This window comes from Momordica charantia (genome assembly GCF_013281855.1).
Source record: "Momordica charantia cultivar OHB3-1 chromosome 5 unlocalized genomic scaffold, Mcharantia_2.0 BLBB01000005.1, whole genome shotgun sequence".
Taxonomy (NCBI): Eukaryota; Viridiplantae; Streptophyta; class Magnoliopsida; order Cucurbitales; family Cucurbitaceae; genus Momordica; species Momordica charantia.
Window position 1 is genome coordinate 20895191 of NW_028275163.1, and position 19213 is coordinate 20914403.

The 19213-nt window shown below is 28.7% G+C and overlaps 2 protein-coding genes across 2 annotated transcripts; one reads left to right on the top strand and one right to left on the bottom strand.

Moving 5' to 3' along the window:
• The first annotated feature begins 1748 nt into the window (after positions 1 to 1748).
• On the top strand, positions 1749 to 5666 carry LOC111024859 (zinc finger CCCH domain-containing protein 14). Its single transcript, XM_022302664.2, has 3 exons — positions 1749 to 2059; positions 3030 to 3090; positions 4758 to 5666. Exons 1-3 carry the CDS (start codon positions 1987 to 1989, stop codon positions 5497 to 5499), a joined length of 876 nt encoding a protein of 291 aa, XP_022158356.1. The 5' UTR covers positions 1749 to 1986; the 3' UTR covers positions 5500 to 5666.
• Positions 5667 to 11582: 5916 nt separating this feature from the next.
• On the bottom strand, positions 11583 to 13510 carry LOC111024847 (protein LE25-like). Its single transcript, XM_022302646.2, has 2 exons — positions 13334 to 13510; positions 11583 to 12003 (listed from the first exon to the last, which is right to left on the bottom strand). Exons 1-2 carry the CDS (start codon positions 13439 to 13441, stop codon positions 11764 to 11766), a joined length of 348 nt encoding a protein of 115 aa, XP_022158338.1. The 5' UTR covers positions 13442 to 13510; the 3' UTR covers positions 11583 to 11763.
• Between the last annotated feature and the right edge of the window lie 5703 nt (positions 13511 to 19213).

Sequence of the window (19213 nt, forward strand, 5' to 3'; positions counted from 1 at the left end):
TCAAAAACAAATTTATTGATTTACATGTTATCTAATTTTTCTATATCTACAGTTATTTTTTAAAATTTATATTCGTTTATTATTTTACCTAAATTATACTAGTGCTGCAAATACCTCATTCCTAAACATATCGAACCTAATTTAAGAAAGTATAAAAAAAATGTAAAAAGAAAAATCAGTATAATTACCAAACTAACCTTAAACTAAGCTTTGGGCCCAATGGTAAACATTCTAAGCCCAAAGAGATTGGCCCATAAATGATTGTTATTATTATTATTATTATTATTATAAGAATATTTGCCTAAGTATATCATATTGTATAAATAATTACAACAAGTGAGGGTGGATGATTCGAACTCATAGCCTTTTAATCAGAGATAAATGTCAATTACCACTAAGCTAAACTTATTTTGCATATAAATAATTACTAATATATCATTCAATCCAAAAATATTATACAAACATGCGAGTTGGTTCATATTTTAAGAATAAAAATCTTGCAATCATTTTTTTTGGTACAATATATTGGGAGGGGATTCGAACTCACACCGTCGATTGAAAGTATATGCTAATTATCGTTGAACTATGCTCGCTTTGATATCGACGTCTTACAATCATATTAAAGGCAATAAAGGCAATAAGACAAAGAAAATATATAATGAAATAATGTAAGAGAATAGATTTATAAACAAAAATGTGGTAAATAAATTTGTAACCATTTAAACAGATTTCTTTTATTATTATTTTTTTTTACACTTAGGCAGAGTGGTTCATGTAACAATTTCCTAATAAATTGTTGATCCATAGAAAACTTAGAAACGACTTAGAAACGACTTCTATTTCAAGGTTTGACCACACGTCGACATTTAAGCACCTACTCCAATCAAGATATCAACTACCTGTCAACATTTTCATCAATATTTCTATGTATTCATGAGTTTGATATCAACACGAGGAATAAATCGAATTTTCCTAGTATTGTAAAAGAACTTGACAAAATATAAAAAATATCACAAAAAAAAATCATTAATATAAACATAATATTAATATTAATCATTTTTAACTTGTTTAGAAATATTGAAAGGTTTGTTTGTTAATTTAAATATTTTTATGATTTTTTTATTTTTATAACATTTTTAAAAATATCCATCGACATCAAAATTCTATCGATAATTTCCATCACATTTTTATAAAATTGAGACTTCGATATTTCCATCGATATTAACATTTAAAATCAGGCTCGGCACGCAAATGGAACAAGGCTTTGAAATCCCAAAATTTAAAATCAAATTCTTGTAAATTAATTTTTTTAGTACAATTAAATTGATTCCTTAAAAAAAAGGTTAAATTACAAATTTAATCCTTAAAATTTAAATAACGCATATAATATTTACTTGAATTTTCAATTTTGTATCAATCTTAAACTTTTCAATTTAGAAAAATAAAAAGAAAAAAGAAAAAATTTTCCGAAGTTATTAAATACAAAATTGAAGTTATGTTTAGAAATACTAAAATTTCAAATTCCGTAAGTAATAAGTCCTTAGTCATAGACCTACTAAATATGTTTTATAGTTCGACGACTAAAGAATTTTACTTAGGTCGGAAGTTGGATTGTCCATTCTATATTTTATTGTATTAAAAAAAATTAAAAATTATTAAACAGTTTTGAAATGTTAGAAGTAAAGTTGTAATTATTAAACAATAACAGTAACAATTTGAGTGACATTAAAATAAATTGTGCTGTGTATTTGTTTTTCCCACTGAAGCGACTGAGCTTCTCCCTCTCCCTCCATATTCCAAAACCCTTCTCTCTCTCTGTTTAGGGTTGGAGTTAGGGTTTTTGCTTTCTTCCATTTTTTATCCAATTTCTAGTTTTTAGGTCTTTAATCGTATCGTTTTAGGCATATTCAATTCTTTAGTTTTTTTTTTTTTTTTCTCTTTTGGGTTCCTTAGTTTGCTTTTGATCTCGATCTGGGTTTGTTTGCAATGGATACACGCAAGAGAGGGCGGCCCGAAGTTGGCTTAAATGCTAATGGCGGCTTCAAGATGTCCAAGCAAGGTTTGTTCCTCCTTTTTTTACTTCCACATTCCGCTTCTGATATCTCTTGTACTTCTTTGATTTCTCTCTGTTTGCTCTGCCGTTCTACGTTATGTTATTTTAAAGAGATTGTTGTTTTCTTTTTGGCGATACTTGTGTTGTGGAGGAGGAAGGCAGTGTGTTGAACTGTAGGTTCGAAGTTGAGTACCAGTAAATTCATGGCAATTGGCAAACACTGGAATTCGCTATTTCTTATTTTTGGTTCTGTGGGTTTTTTTTTTTTTTTTTTTGGGTTAAGTGATAACATTTATTAGGAAAATTACGACTTTGAACTTAAGATTAAGTGCTTGTTAGTCTTAGCTTGATGATGCTTTGCTTGTAAACTCCTTGTGTGGGGAGGGTCTAAGAAACTAAGGACTCTTTGTGATGCTAATGAGGAAGGAACTCGGTATGTGAAAATTCCCTGTTCTTGTTAGTTACCTTCATAGTATGGAATCTTATATTTTCTTATTTTGGGGATTCTTTTGTTGTAACCATAACAGCTATTACATCTTCTCTCAAGTTTCTTAATCTTTCTGTTTCTGTTGGTCTATTCTTTTAAATCATATGTTTGCGGTTTGGTTCTAACTTTCAAGTTTAAACTACAAGGTTGCTATGTGAAGCAAAGATAGTCAAAGAAATTACCGGGTATTGATTGATTATAGTGTGGCATTGAGTGTGGAAATATTCCTTGCATAAATTGTTGTTTTTTACTTAAATTTGTTACTTATCGTTAACTGCAGGGGTTTCTATAAGTTTGGAAGCCACCCCCACCTAATTGAGGGCACCTGAATATGTTATTATAGAGACCATAAAAATCTTACACGGGCATATTTAATCTTAAGAATTTATTTGTTGGTTAAATAATTCATTAACTGTCAGAAATTTTAGCGTAATCATATTAAAATCTAAAAAATGTGACTGAAAAGACAATAATAAATTTTTTGTACAGAAATGGAGTCCTTATCAACTGGTGTAGGAAGCAAATCGAAGCCATGCACCAAATTTTACAGGTTCAAATCTTCACTCATCTAAATAAATACTCTGAACCTATCTCATCCTTAACTGAATATTTATAAATGATTGTAAGAAAATAACTTCCATTGTACAAGATTTAGTTCTGTAATCTTTCTCATGAAACAGGCAAAAATGCATAAGGTAATTCTGTATAAATAATTAACAAATTCTCTCTTTAAGTATAAAAGATTTAACAAATTTCTACAGTATGATTCATATGGAGGCCATCAATGTATTCTTATTCCTATGAAGAAGGATAATTTGATGGATTCTTTAATTGAAATGAAAGCTTGGTACCTTTTCAAAATAAATAAATAAATGAAGAGGATAATACTGTGAAGTGGTATTATATTTTTTTTTCAGTTTTTACTGGATTTGTACAACTTTCATTCAACGTCTTTCTGGTAAGTCTAATAAATATATGTTCATCAAAAAAGTCTAACCAATATATGTTTGGTCACAATTACCCAATGCACCAGAATTTACTTTTGAAAAATACTTGGCTCCTTAAGTAAGGAGCAATTTTGTCCTTACCATCATTAAATAATGTTTGACAACTATGAGAGAGAAATGCAAAAACAGATACTTTTTATAAAAATTAATGAGTTTTCAATTTTTTAATGGGAGGATATGATTTGGTCTCGTTGTTAAGGAGCCAAATATTTTACTTTACTTTGTGGTTAAGAGTGTTATGGCTAGTGCTTTGATAGTGATGTTAATAACTAAAACACTTTCTTTAGTGGCACATTACAGGGCTGTCTATTAACTGAACCTTTGGAAAGTACTTTAAATTGTTTCTGTTTGTGTGTGTGTCCTCTCAAATACATTGGAAGCACCTTTTCATATGTAGTCAGCCAATCATCTGGTTAATACTTTTAGGTAGTAAAACTATTTTCAGAACATTACAATCTGCTCCAACAAACTATAAAGTAGGACAGCAATGTCATATTTTTCTTGTACAAGTAACAAAGTAGTAAGCCTTGAAGATTATTTTCTTACGATACCAAAACATTTTAGCCCCTCTCCTTCATGTTAACCAATTTTACAAACTATGTGTGAGATAGTGAGTGAATATTCTTCTCTCTTATCTAATCTATTCTGATTAAAGAAAGGAATATTTGGGACTTTGAAAATCAGCTGCCTGATTGAACCCATATTCTGAATCTCTGTTTGCATATTCTTTGCTGGTGCTCATGATGTGGAAAATTAGCAGTTTCATTGAATAAAGCTTCTGTAGATTCAGAATCTCCTTATAACTTTTTTTCTCTTTGTTTTTATTATCTTCCTTTAATGAATGGGGAACCATCGATACTTCTTTTCCATTGCTTATTATTTTGAACATAATTAATTTTTTTTCTTCTTTTTGTGTTCAACAATATGTGGGGTCAATGATTGTTTTAACCGATTGAGCTACTCTTATGTTGACAGTATCTTTATGGTGTGGATGAACTTGAAAGGACTTTCTTCACCTTGTTTTGACCGAGCATATCTTTTTTTAAATCTTAATCTAACTTGGTAAACGTATGTAGTAGACTTCTCACTTGCATTACTGGCTGCCCATTTGTATATCATGAAATTAATTCTGACACCTTATATATGTCGAAAACATCAGTGTTCTCAATGTAAATTCCCTTTGTTCTGACCGTTTCTGTTATGGTTTCAGCACTACTGGCTGCCCATTTGGTGAAGGATGCCATTTCCTGCATTATGTTCCTGGCGGCTATAATACGGTTGCTCAAATGATGAACCTAACACCTATTCCTCCAGCAGCTAGAAATATGGCAGCCCCTCCTCCAATGTCCAACGGCTCGGCCAATCCCGTTGTTAAAACTCGTATGTGCAACAAGTATAACTCCGCTGAAGGCTGCAAATTTGGTGAGAAGTGCCATTTTGCTCATGGAGAATGGGAACTTGGAAAGCCTTTAGCTCCATCTCATGATGATCTTCGGGCCATGGGACATATTCCGAACCGTTTACCCAGTAGGATGGAAGCTGCTCCATCAGGCCCTGCTGCTAGCTTTGGCGCCTCTGCGACGGCAAAGATTAGTGTGGATGCTTCCCTTGCAGGAGCCATTATAGGGAAGGGTGGTATTAATTCCAAGCAGATTTGTCGTCAAACAGGAGCCAAACTTTCGATCAGGGACCATGAATCAGATCCCAACCTCAGAAACATTGAACTCGAGGGAACATTCGATCAGATTAAGGAAGCAAGTGCAATGGTGAGGGAGCTAATCGTAACGGTTTCAATGGCAGGCCCTCCGAAATCAGCAGGTGGCACAGCTGCTCCATCAGGTAACAACCATAAGACTAAACTTTGCGATAATTTTGCCAAAGGGTCTTGCACATTTGGAGAGAGATGCCACTTTGCGCATGGTGCTGCCGAGTTGCGCAAATCTGGTGCATGAGGAAAATCCTTTTTTCTAGATTTTTTTCCTCTGAGTTTAGAATTATGGTCCAATCTCTTTTGTATTAGATGGAGCTCTTTTATCTTGAATTGTCACATGGCCACGCAACCTTGTTAGTCGAAATCGACAGTTTTTATGGTTTAGAAGTCATTACAATTTTCTTGACCCATGCTTTCTCTCTTGGACCTCGTTTACTTTCTTATGCTCCCATTTTTGCTATAATTTTACGAATGTGGGGATTAGTTGAACACGAGTCGGTATATTTTCTATTTAAGGCTAACGTAATGTTGCCCGTGTGAAAAGTCATTTGGCTCGACCATCATAAGTTGGCCCCGTGGTCATTGAAGCAATAGAAATGGTGAAGAGAGATTTAAAAATAGAGAGTAATTTGGTTCTATACTAGATCAATAACTTGTGAAATCTTAATTAACAACTTACTAATAACCTTATGTTTTCCATTAATCATTTACTCGAATAATAATATAATGATGAGCACTTTAATGCTTTATAGGTCGAAGATGTGAAAAATACATGCAACTTTGCAAATATAACAGTCTTGAGATTTAAACTATCTAGAATTAATAAGGATGTTCAAGTTAGTAATATACTTGTATACTAAGGTATTTACCAACTAACTATTTAGTTAAATTTAAAATGATATTAATATTTTTGTTATAAATTTTTCATAATTTATAATTTATAATATATTATATGTTACGTGTTCTAATTTTAACAAAAATAAAATTAGTTTATAACATGTAATAATATATTTATAAATTTTTTTTATCTTTTTTAATATAATAATGTATTTTAAAGTTTCAAATTCAAAATCTAAAACATTATAAGGTTTGTTTTCAAAATTTCACTATTTCGATCATTGAATTCGATAACAAAGATTCACGAATCTGAAAACAATAAACAGAATCTAGATTGCTAACCAATTACCAAACACACCCTAATTTTTCCAACTTGTTGTTGCAAAATTTCATGCTGTTTAGGAGGTGTATGATGTTAACAAACTCAATAAACATTCTCAATGTTAAGGTAGAAAAAAAAATGGTATATCTTGATTTATTAATCATGAGTACTATTCAATGGAAGTTTGTACTGTCACACGATTTGTGGTATTTAGGGATTCAGTTTGGTAATATTCATACTTCTTGTTTCTCGTTTTATTTTTTCTAATAAATAAAATAGAACTGCATTTGGTATGTTTTGTTATAATTTCTTGTTTTTCATTCTCTAAAATTTTAAATAAAAAAAAAAGAAAAATATTTTATATGAAAAATATTCTTTTAATTAAAATTTAATTTTTAACATTTATTATGCATTTTAAAATAAATGATGATAAAATAATATTTTTATTTTTGTTTGAGAAAAATGGAAACAAGAAAAAAAATTTAAAAAAAAACTTAATTTTGTTGTTTAAAATTTTTTTACAACAATTTAAAAAATATTTCTTTTAAGTACTAGAAATCAGAAATAAGAATAATTACTAAACAGTAGCGTTTAACCAAATGGGCCTTGGAGTCTCACCTCAACTTGAAAATCTTAATTTTCTATTGTAAATCACTGTCCTATCAAATTTTTCATAGACTGGGTGTCCTAGGCATACTTCAATAATACCAATAATTTTTTTTCTAGAAAGAGATTCGATTTTGTAAGTAATGTCTTGATCAATTGAACTATATTACATATGCTCCATATTTTTTTTATTCAAACTAATGCTACTTATTTGTGTAATGGCATAACTACAAATTATTTGAAGTTTTTTTTTAGTTTTAAATAGTTCAATAAATGTAAAGTGAAAATTTGAACATTCGGGCTTATGCAAGGTAGCAGGTATTTTATCTACTAAACTACACTGAGTCATTTTGAGCATTTGAATAAATCCTATTAGTATATTTATAGACAGTCTCTCTTTTTGACGGTGTAGGTGTAGTAGTAGAAATCTTGTTCTAATTCACAAGTAATTTTTTCTTTTTTTTTAGTACGATAATGGTGTGAAGTAGAGAATTTGAACCTCTGATCTCAGAGACTATGGGTGCTTTAACTAGTTAAACTACGTTGATGAGATCTACCAATACCTTTTTATTTGATGCTATGTTTTTTCTAATTTTGTGTGTGTATGTATTTTTCTTTGACAACTCTCTCGTTGGGTAACTTCTAAAATTGCTCCACCAAAAGCACACCATTTTAACTTAGAGAAATTTTCATTTATTCAAAGAGATTCCCCCAATGTGCTCCTAAGTTACCATCATATAATATGGTATTTCTCAAAAAAAAAAAAATCATATAATATGGTAGATCCATATCCACTTTTAATTGATGATTGTTTTGTAATTCTTCATAAAATATTCAACATCCTAAAATTGTTTGCCGTCTATGGTCAACCAAAGTGAAATGCTATTGAAAAAAAAAAGAGTAAAATAAAATTTTGGGATTAGTAATCATAATTACGTAAAAGGATTGAAAAGTATAAAATTTACAATTTTTTTTTTGTCATGAAACAACTTGTATCCATCACACAAATTACTAGTATATCATTTTAAAAATCAATCTCACAATTAAATAATTATTAAAATTTAGAATGGGTAAATTAGGAGGTCAAATCTCATGAGCACACAATACTTCCAAAATAAAAAAATCTCAAAACCCCAAAAAACCATCCATTTTCGAAACCCACCCCTTTCTTCTTCCTCCAACCATCAGTTTTTCTTTTCTTCCTCCGACCCTCCGCCTCTGTCTACCTTTCTCTCCGTCCGGTTCCATTTTTCTCTGTCTCAAGAACATTTCGTCTGCGTTTATCCCCTTCGAAAAGAGATTTCTGTTGGTTCTTTTTCTCCAGTCGTTTCTGTCTACCTTCGTCTCCGGTCGACGCCTGCCTGCTTTCATCTTTGGCCACCTCCATCTTTCCCAGTTGCCAGAACGGTTCATCTCATGATTGAAAGGTTTGCATTCCAACAGTTGTTTTCAATTTTTGATCATTTCGTGTGGAATATTGTATATATGAGGATATATATTACACTGATTTGATTAGAATGTATCTTATAACTCAACTTGTATACATGCGGATCTCCGGATATAGTATTTTGAATGTATATACGCGGATATATAAGTGGATATATACTTTGATTTTGAATATATTTTTTTAATATACTGATATATGTTTATTGAGACTTCAAAAGATGTTTGTGTGATTTTGAATTGTTTGAAGATCGAACACGAATGTGGGAGTGAATTAAGGGAAAATTAGTCTTTTTTGAAGGAGTAAATTAAGGGATTTGTGTTGAAAATTAGTATGAGTCCACGATAATTAAAGAATTATGATAATAATTTATGAAATTAAATATTTTATATTTCAAAAAAAACAAATAACTATAATAAAGGTAAATGCAATAGATAAGGGTAAAATCAAAATTAAAATAAAATCCTACCAACAGAAATCTAAAAGTGTAAAATTAGAAAATTTTAGACATTTGTGTAAATAAGTTTTTAAAACCGCCCTCCCAACATATTATCTAAAGTTTTTTTTTTTTTTTTTTTTTGCAATAAAATGGGCTGACATCCAAATTAAAGCCCAAATAGTAAACTAAATAAATGGAAGGGAGCCTGCCAATACTTGGCCCATGCTAGAGAAGGCCCAATAAAAGTTAAATAAAGTTTCAATATTTGAATTGAATGATTATATATTAAAATCATGAAAAAAATTTAAGCCAAGAAATTATAGTGCGCTTGATTAATCAGTACAATGCTTATCAATAGTCTCAGAGTTTAACTCCTCTTATTCTCAAATTTCTTTATAAACGATTATGATATTCCAAGTACTCTTACTATGAGACTTTTTTTTGTATAATAATAATAATAATAACGACAAATTTTACTCCTCAAAATGTATCAAAATTTACTCTAACTTTAAATGTTGAAATCTCTATCTGAATTCTTTACTCGATCCAAATTACATAAAACACTCTCTTTAAGCAAATATCACTCAGATAATTAAGTTAGTATACCATGCTTAAAATATTTCAATTGGAAAGAATAAAACTTAAAATCATGAGCTTCTTTTATAGCCCTTAGAGCACACCCCTCTTTATACATTTTCGGGGTGGGATAATATTTTGTCCAAAAAGACATAGGGTGGGTATGAAATTGATAGGATTTCAAAGAAAACTAATATTAAAGCTAGTTTTATAAAATCTATGTCTGATATAAAATTGATAAAATTTTAGGAAAAACCAACATTAGAGTCCTTTTTTTAGTTATGCTTTTTTACCCACTTATTCAATCGTAATCAAACTTAGTTGTGCAAGTAAATTAAAGGAAATTTAATATAACGCGAAAAAAATGTCACAATTATCTAAATCTAGAGTCTAATTTAATGAAATTAAAAATTTGATACACATTTCAAAGTTTAAAGGTAAACGTTAAAATTTTCTTTTTATTTTAGACTTTATTTGTCAAATAGCGTGCATGTGAAGCATGTATTGGTTAAAAGTGACTTTTGTTTAATTCAATTATTTGAAAGATCGAACCATCAACCTTAGAAATAGTAATAAATATCTTTATCCACTAATTTTTAGGAAAATTTTATTCTTCTAGCAAATAACAAAATAGGTACTCCGTCCAAAAAAATAGGTAAAATTAAATCCACCAAATAATAAAATTCCTAAAAGAACATGCCCTGAAAATTACATGGATGGTCCCAAAAATCGACCCATAAAAGAACATGCTCCAAAAAGACACTGATGGTCCATAAACATTTATCCGACGTGGAGCCTTCTCAAATAACAAATTTTATTGTCTAAATACATTATTTATATATATATATATATATATATATATATATATATATTAATTCTTAATTAGAAAAAAAAAACCACTTCCTCCATCTCGAAATTCATAGGCCAGACCAAGAGATCAAACTAGATGGAACTTAGTTTAAACTTTAAATAATTTCTCTGTGTTTGTATTAAATTTTGATTTCTTAGTTCTAGATTTTGTATAAAATAGTAATTTTATTTGGGAGGGGATAAGTCAAAAAATTAATCCGACTGTTTTACTTTTACCTAAAATTAATTTCAGTGAATTATGCAAATATACTAAAGATGTGTTGAGTTATTAACTTAATCTAAACTCAAATCAACCTAAACTTCCTTCCAAAATCTGTGTTTACTATAATATGATACCTAATATTCTGAAAAAAATAAAATTTAAAACAATATAATATTCTGGAGAAAAATAATTAATAAAAGAAAAAAACTGATGAACAATCTGGTGAATTGGGTTCATACATCATTAATGGTCATTTTATGCTCGGGCATTAAATTAAACCCTTGTTTATTTTGTTTATTTTTTTCATTGCTTTCACCTTTAGAAAAGATATATTTTTAATCACTAAATTTCTTTAAAAAGAGAAAAAAAAAAACTCAAAAAGAAATACCTATCAACTTGATTTTCAAAAACTAAAATATATGTTATATGTATTATTGGACAAAAAGGATAAGTCTGTAATGCCAGCTTTTCTCCATAAAAGGAAAAAGTTCCCACCGATTATAAATTTAATAATAAAATTTCTGAATTTATTTTGATGATATGAAATACTCTCCTACAAATGGTATGATCTCTATTTATACTACATTTTTATTTTGATATTCTAGGTTCTTAATTTTGCATTAAAAAAAACCATTTTTTATTCCTAAATAGAAAATCTTTTAACTTTACCTAAAATTAATTCGAGTAAATTACCGATGAACACTTGAAAGAAATAATTTTCAGATGATTAAATCCATCAAAGATGCATATACTGTTTCTTTTTTTTTTTTAATCTAAAACCCAAATCAACCCAAGCTCCAATATTTTAGAATCCGTTGAACTTATTTAAAAAAAAAACAAAAACAAAAAAAGAGAAGAAAAAATGGAAGTCCATAAAATCTGTTCTTTAATTGTCGGGCATTAAATTTATTTTACCATTCAATAAAATTTATGCATCTATTTGAAAAAATATGAAATACTCACTTGTAAGTTTTACTGGGCATAATATTTTAAAACATACCAAAATCATCAGCAAAAATAAAATGTACTTATCCAATCTAATAGGCTATTATTTATATTACAATATACAATAACTTTTAACCGTACACTTCTCCACCAACCATATTCTTAATTACTTACTCGAAAACGACATTAATTATTAAAATTAAAAAAAGCCAGACATTCTACTCTCCATCCCACTCATCACACCACACGTGCAAGCCACGCGCTTCAAGGTTGGGTGCCACCTAGGGTGCGGGTCCCAGCTCCAGTTCCGGTGCCGGTGGTCGGTCCGACCCCAGTCCCGGTTCCGGTGGCTAATCCGGCAAGTGTGCCGGTGCCGGCTTGTCTCTCGGCAGCGTGGGCTGCACGCGCTTGTTGCTTGTTGATCTCTGCCTCGGTGATTCTCTCTTCTTTCCTCGCCTCGGCCATGTCTTTCTCCACCGGGTCGTGGGCCCGCATTTTGTCCACCTGTCAATTATTTAATTATTTTGTCAAGCTCAACTCTAATAATAATTTCAATCTATTTAATTTCCAAAAAATAGAAAATAAATTTGATCTATTGTTTTTTTAGTATAACATTGGGGTTCGAACTCATAACCTTTTAGTCAGAGATAGGTGCCTCAACCATTTGAGCTATGCACGGTTTGGATCTATTGTTATTTATCATAAATTTCAAAATTTCCAACCTCAATTTAATTTTCAGAAACTATATATACATATATATTGTAGACGTTTTTAAAAATTATAATTTAAAAACTTATACTAATTTTATATTAATGTTAAGAACATTTTAAACTACCACGAAAATATAGTGTTTAAAACGTTATACTAATTGATAATTGATCGTATTTTGAACTACTATATCGTGCTTAAAAGCTTATAGTGATTAATAATTAATCATATTTCTCTTTTAGACGTTAATTTCCACTTTTAGCCCCAACCATTGAATGCCCATTAAATATAGACAAATATTGTTTAGGAATAATCCCATCTTCATTCTTATCCAGTTATCCTTTCAAATTTATTTCACTTTAATTCATCGAGGTTTGTTTTTAGCTAATTATAAAGCATCCATTAATTTAAAAATAGATAAAAGTAGGGAGAGATGAATTATTTAAAAATAGATCAAAGTAGGGAGATGTTACAAATATGACCCAAAAAAAAATATTTCACTAAAATTTGTAAAATATCAGCCCATTAATTTTTTCAAATATAGTATTTTTTTAAAAAAACAGGTCTAACTTTAAAATGATAAAAATTTATAATATATCTATAATATAATGTTGCTGATGATATTACCTAGTCTAATATATCAAAAATATGTGATATGAGTATCTAATAAACTATTAACATAGGTACAAGTACAATAAATGTGACAAAATTTTGCCCGCAATATTTCAAAAAAATAAACAAAATAAAATTGGAATAATGGAACATTCCAAAAATCAAAATTCTAATTATGTTCTATTAAAAATTTCAAAAAACAAATAACATATTCTGAAATTATATAATTTTTTTTCCATCCACTGCATACCCGTAAAAGTAATATAAATTTAGTTTTAAAATAAAAAATAAAGAAAATTTAAAAACAGATAAAATAATAATTAAAATGTAAAATAATTGAAATTCAATTTTGTAAAATAATTGAAATTCAATTTTTGCCATCCACTGCAATATCCCTTATCGTAAAAGTAAGTATTTTATAAATTTAGTTTTTAAAATAAATAAAGAAAACAATTTAAAAACAGAAAAAATAGTAATTACTAATTAAAATGTAAAATAAAAAACAAAAAAGGACCTTCTCTTGGGCGGTGGCTTTGGTTTTGTCCATGCCAGCCCTGGCAGCAGCTCCCACGTTGGCGGCCGATTCCTTCGCTGACTCCGCTGCGTTCCTTCCTGACTGCATTTTTGTTTTTTATTTCACACTTTTTTTTTTCTTTTCTTTTTCCTGAAAGTTTTCCGTCGTTTACAAAAATCACCGGCGGGTATTAAATAGTCTTCGGGATAATAACGCCTCGGGGACACGTGTCCAATTCAGAATGCCACGTGGAGCGCGCGTGGCAAGAGAGCGGGGGTTCTGGTTAGCGTGGTAATTTTTATGTGACGTGGCGAGTTCGGAAGATGTGTGGCAATTCGAAGCAGCAAAGGCTCCACGCACGCGTCATCCTTACTATTTCGCCACTTAATCGCTACCAATCACCTTCATGTAAAAGGTAAAAAGTTAAAAATAAAAATAAAAATAAAAATTAGATATTCGTTGATAGTGAATATATTAAAATTCGTGATATCAAATTTACACGACAAAATAATTTGTGAATTTATATAAATCTCTCAAATTTCTAACGTCTCAATGGATAATTGTTTATTTTTTTCTAATTTTTAATTTTAAAAATTATACTGGATTTGTTCACAATTTTTTAATACGTTTTCACATTTTCTAAAAACAAAATTTTGATTTTTAAGTCAAGTCTAAAAAACAAAAATAAAATTTTGAACTATTTTTTAAAATTTCAAAATTTGACTTAGGTTTTAGAAATATTTTTAAAAGTAGATGTAACAAGGAGTTTAATTTTTAAAAATATAATCAAAACATTATTAATAAATTATTATAGATATCGAGTTTTTTCGTCCTAATTTATATCGATTCGTTAAGTATATGTTATGTAGGTTCGTAATCAATAAATTTTAACATTTGTTGATATGATTGAGAAAATTGAAATATATCTAAATATTTAAGAAATTGTATTGAAGATAAATATTAAATTTTAAAAAAAATACTCCAACAGAAACTAAAACAAATATTTAACCCAGAAAACATGATTATAAAATTATACTGAAAAAACAAAATAGTAAATGTATAGCTAAACATTATTTTATAATAAAGGAATTTAAAAATGAAAGGAAAAATGAGAATAGATAATTATCTCTTTGTTGTTCTGGATCGTTGTTCAATTATGTGTTGGACCCTTGGTACATGAAGAGTGGATCATTCACTCTTCCGTTGAACTTAAAAAATATTGCAATTTAGACTGAACATGAACAATTTTTTTTTTTTTTTTTTTTGCTTCATGAAAAACAGGAAGATAAAAAATTGTTTAAAAAAAATATTTTGTAAACTTTTATGTTAAAAAGAAAATGAAAATATAACGCGAATAATAAATTGTAAAAATAGAGTACAGGTGATTTCCATCGTATTCTTAAACTTTAGGATAACAAGTATAATCGAAACTCCCTTTCAAAAAAATATATATATAAATCGAAACTTTCGAAACAATAGACAGAATTTTAAAGTTTAAGGATGTTTTTATAATTTAACTATTATATTTAATCAGAAATATCATTTGACAACTTAAAAAATCTATCTAATCTTGATCTGAGTTTGAAGTTCTAAACAAGAATTTTTTTCTTCATATTTTCAAATATGTGGTAATTACTGTTGGAATATTTTTTTTAGATTGCATGCCAGAGAGGTTAATGAATCTCAAATTCTTGTTTTTAAATTTATAAAACACTTTACTTCCTAGTCCACAACATAGTGTGAAATCAGGATCGTTTCATCGAGCACTATTTTCTTTTAAGGTTACAGAAGTGTTCACCAACTTTGATAAGTATAGCTTACCGTTTGTTTCTATTAGAGTCGCGAGCTTGTTGTAGTCGGTCAACAAGAGAGAATCTTACTGCTTACTTGCCATATCCCTGCATTCTTGCACGGCTCGGCTCGTTCTTCGAGCCCTGCTTCTCCCTACAATGCCCATAGATGAAGTGCTTTATTTTAGATCAATTCTTCGCTACAATCGCTTCGATCCACCACCTCGATGAAAAACCGTAATACGCCTGGTGAAACCAACCAAGATGTATGTCCTTCTGATGTCCTTGAGTCCAATGCGGATAAAGAGGATGGCCCGACTTTGAAATAGGAATAGTCTAGAATCTTTTGAAAAAGTTTTTGATGAAGGGAGCCTACAAATTAAATATTGGATCGCCAATCTAACCATAGTTTTAGAGGTGGTTGACATATCAATGGTATGATATTGTCCGCTTTGGGCATAACCCTCACTGTTTTGGTTTTGGTTCCACCAAAAAGACCTCATACGAATGGAGATAATTGTCCTCCCTTATATACCATGGACCACCTCTTTTCCTAACCGACGTGGGACTTTGTTTGCACTATTTACAAACTCAACATGTTTTAATCCCTATATTTTTAAAAAGTGACCATGTTGGTTTTTTCATTTTTCGTTTTTATCTAATTTCTTTTGGTCATAATTTAAAGACTCCAGTCACTGAAATTTCTTGAAATGTAACAATAAATTTATATTAAAGCGTTTTCCTTGTGAATAAAATTTGTGTTAAAATTTTTCAAACATGAATTAAAATGGTCGTATGACCAAACATATATTTTTCAAAGTATAGGACTAAAATAAACAAAAATTAAAAGTAGAAAGACCAAAGGAACAAAAGGCAAAGATACAGCGATCAAGATAACACTTAGACATATAAAAATTAACTTTAATTTCGAAAAGTAGTTGCAAAAAAATCTGAATACGAGGCTTGATCCATCTTGGTTATTATTAAATCTTAGATAAATATAGTTAAGTTGGAATGTACGCATTACCATCTACGGTATTTATAGGTTGGGTCAGATTCGGATTTTTCAAGGCTATTCCTTCAAAATATTATATAATAAAAAATAAATACTAATATATTAAATATTTACTTTTTTTTTACAACATGTTGGGGAGGCACAGTCTCTTGATTGGAGGTATATTACTACTCAACAATGTTAGCGTTGACTTAAACATTTACTCACATATTTTCTAGCCGTGAATCACGATTTATATGTCAATATTTTGTGAAAAATTACACTAAAAAAGATTTAAAAAAGTACTTTTAAAAGTTGTGCAAAAAATAATGCAAATAAGATTAAAATAAATATATTCTTCTATGGTAAGTAAAATAAAATTATTTAAAAAATAATAATGAGTTTGAATGGGTTGATTCAACCAAAATTCATTTTTGGCCTAACTTAACATATAAAGTTTTTACTTATTCGAAATTATTAACGCAAACACATCTCACGAATTATGTCGAGTTTGTAAGAAGTGTTCACATCAGTTAAGGAATGAAAAGACGATGGAAAAGATAATAGATATACATGTACCTACATTCTTACAATAGTGCTTTGTCTCGAGGCGTGTTAATATTCTAGCAATATTTCTTAGAAAATTGAGTATATTTTAAAAGATATTCCATAAACATCCAATCCAAATAAACACATTTAGAAAACTTCAATTTGAGAATTGAGTTTTAACTTTTAAGGAAGAACTGGAGATAAATTATAAACCAAAAACAAAACTTCCCTTGATTTTATTGACATATTGGATCTGATGTGACAAGTGGCTAACATTTTCTGAGAATACAAAATAAGTTATTACGAAGAAATTCCAAAGTTGAGTAGGAAAGAGGATAATTAATTGATTTTATCAAATGGAACGATTTCCTTCTTTGATTCTCTCAGAAAGGAAAAAAAAAAAGAGAAAAGGTTCATTGATATGTTATAAGGCTATTATCATTCCAAGACTCCTCCCTCCTCCCTTTGATAACCATTTTAGTTCTTGATTTTTGGTTTTTCTTATTTTTAATTTTTAATTTTTAGTTTTCTATTTTTAAAAAACAAAAACCATATACGTTTGATAATTATTTTTTAATTTTTTTTAAACAAAAACCAAAACATGTTTGATAACCATTTTTAGTTTTTTATTTTTAGAAAGTTAGAAAATTGAAAATATTACTAGAGAGAGAAAATTTTATGTAGGGTAGAGTAAACAATGGTGTGGGTGTGAGTGAGGATGTTCTTCCTCATTCTCAGGCTCGTCAAAATTTTTAATCTCCGTCTCCACCTCGTTCTTGGGTTCGAGAGATGTTCTCGAGAAAAATTAGCGATTTTATAATTGTTTTTAATTATTTTTAGAATTCAAATATAAAAAAAATGTAATAAATATATATTAATTATTTAAAAAATGGAATCGGGGATGGGGAGAAGGTTGGGACATGCATTTTCTATTATGGATTTGATACATTTTGAAATCGAGAAATTTCTACAAAAGCATGAAGATGCTACACGAGAACAATTAGTCGATATAGATTTGTGATTTATTATGGATTATTTATAGATATAATGAAAAGATTTAGGGGAAGAAGGACCCCTGTGTAATGAATAAGAAGATTGAAAAGTTAGAAGAATAAAAGGAGAGTTATATCAATTAAAATAATACTTTTTTAGTCTAAAAAAGATAATTTGTTGATTTTAGAAAAATAAAGGATTAAATAGGAACAATAGAAAAAATAAAGGGAAAAATAAAAAAAGATAAATTTCTACCATGTAGCAGAACATTATTTTCTCAAAAAATTAAAAAATATTTAATTTAAAGAAACTAAAACAATAAATAAAAAGAGAACAAAAAAAAAAAAAACAATTACAGTAAACGAATTTTAAAAGAGAAAAATACAAAAATAGAGAAAAAGTTTGTCTTTAATTTTTTTTATTTTATATAGGGAAAGTAATAAGTTAATTGTACGAAATAAATATATATTTATTAAAATATCATCAAGGTGGTTTTTATCCGGTTTCATGTTGTTGTATAAATTTGTAATTTATGTCATTTTTGTAAAAAATTTAAATTTAATATTATATGTAAAAGTACAAATTTCTTTTGTGCTATTTCTATAGTCCCTCTTTTATATACCATACATCAATATATATAATATATATTTGATTTTGGTGTAAGAGTTTTGATAAAATTGACCTCTATAATCAGTCTGTTTTTAGGAACAGGTTTTATTACGAGGGAACATGTGTAAATATGACGAAATAAGTGAGAGTTAAAAAATTGAGAAATTTCACTATATAGAATAAATTTAATATAAAAAATGTCACAACTTTTCATATTTTTTTCAAATACGGTAGAAGTACGACTTTTTATAATTTTATATTACTTAGTTTGATTTGGATTATGTTATTTTTGTAAAATTTTAAACTAATTTCTATTATATTTTAAATTAAATACTTATTATTTATGTTATTTATATAAATGTCTCACAGAAAAAAAAAGTGTAGATAATAGATAAAAAATTTTAGTTAAAATACTAGTCCAGTCTACTTTTAACTTTTAATTTTTGTTCATTTTTGTTTCTCTACTTTTAAAATGTTTATTTTAGTATCTGTATTTTTAATTTTAGTTCATTTTGGTACCTTTAGTTTAAAAATGTTTCACTTGCAATTTTAAAAAGTAATCATTTTGGTCTTTTAATTTCATTTTTCAATCTAATTTTTCTATCATAATTTCAACACGACACTACATTCAATATATTTCTTGAATTGTAACCACGACTTTAAAGGTTCTTGTTATTGTTAGAATTTATGTAAAATTTTTAAATTCTAAGAACTTGTTTTCTCTTGTGAGTTTAACGATTGCAAAAAGTGCACTCTTATTCACTGAATGATACTCGAATACTTGAATTATTTGTCGTGGATTCTAGTGCGAAAAGTTTGATAGAGGGAATGACAAGTCAGAGAGCTAGGGAGGGTAGAGTTTGAGACCTTAAAAGAGTGTTACTTTTAGAGTAGAATTCAATAGGTCCCTCTATATAACTATATGTAGTTAGGTGACTTTCTTAA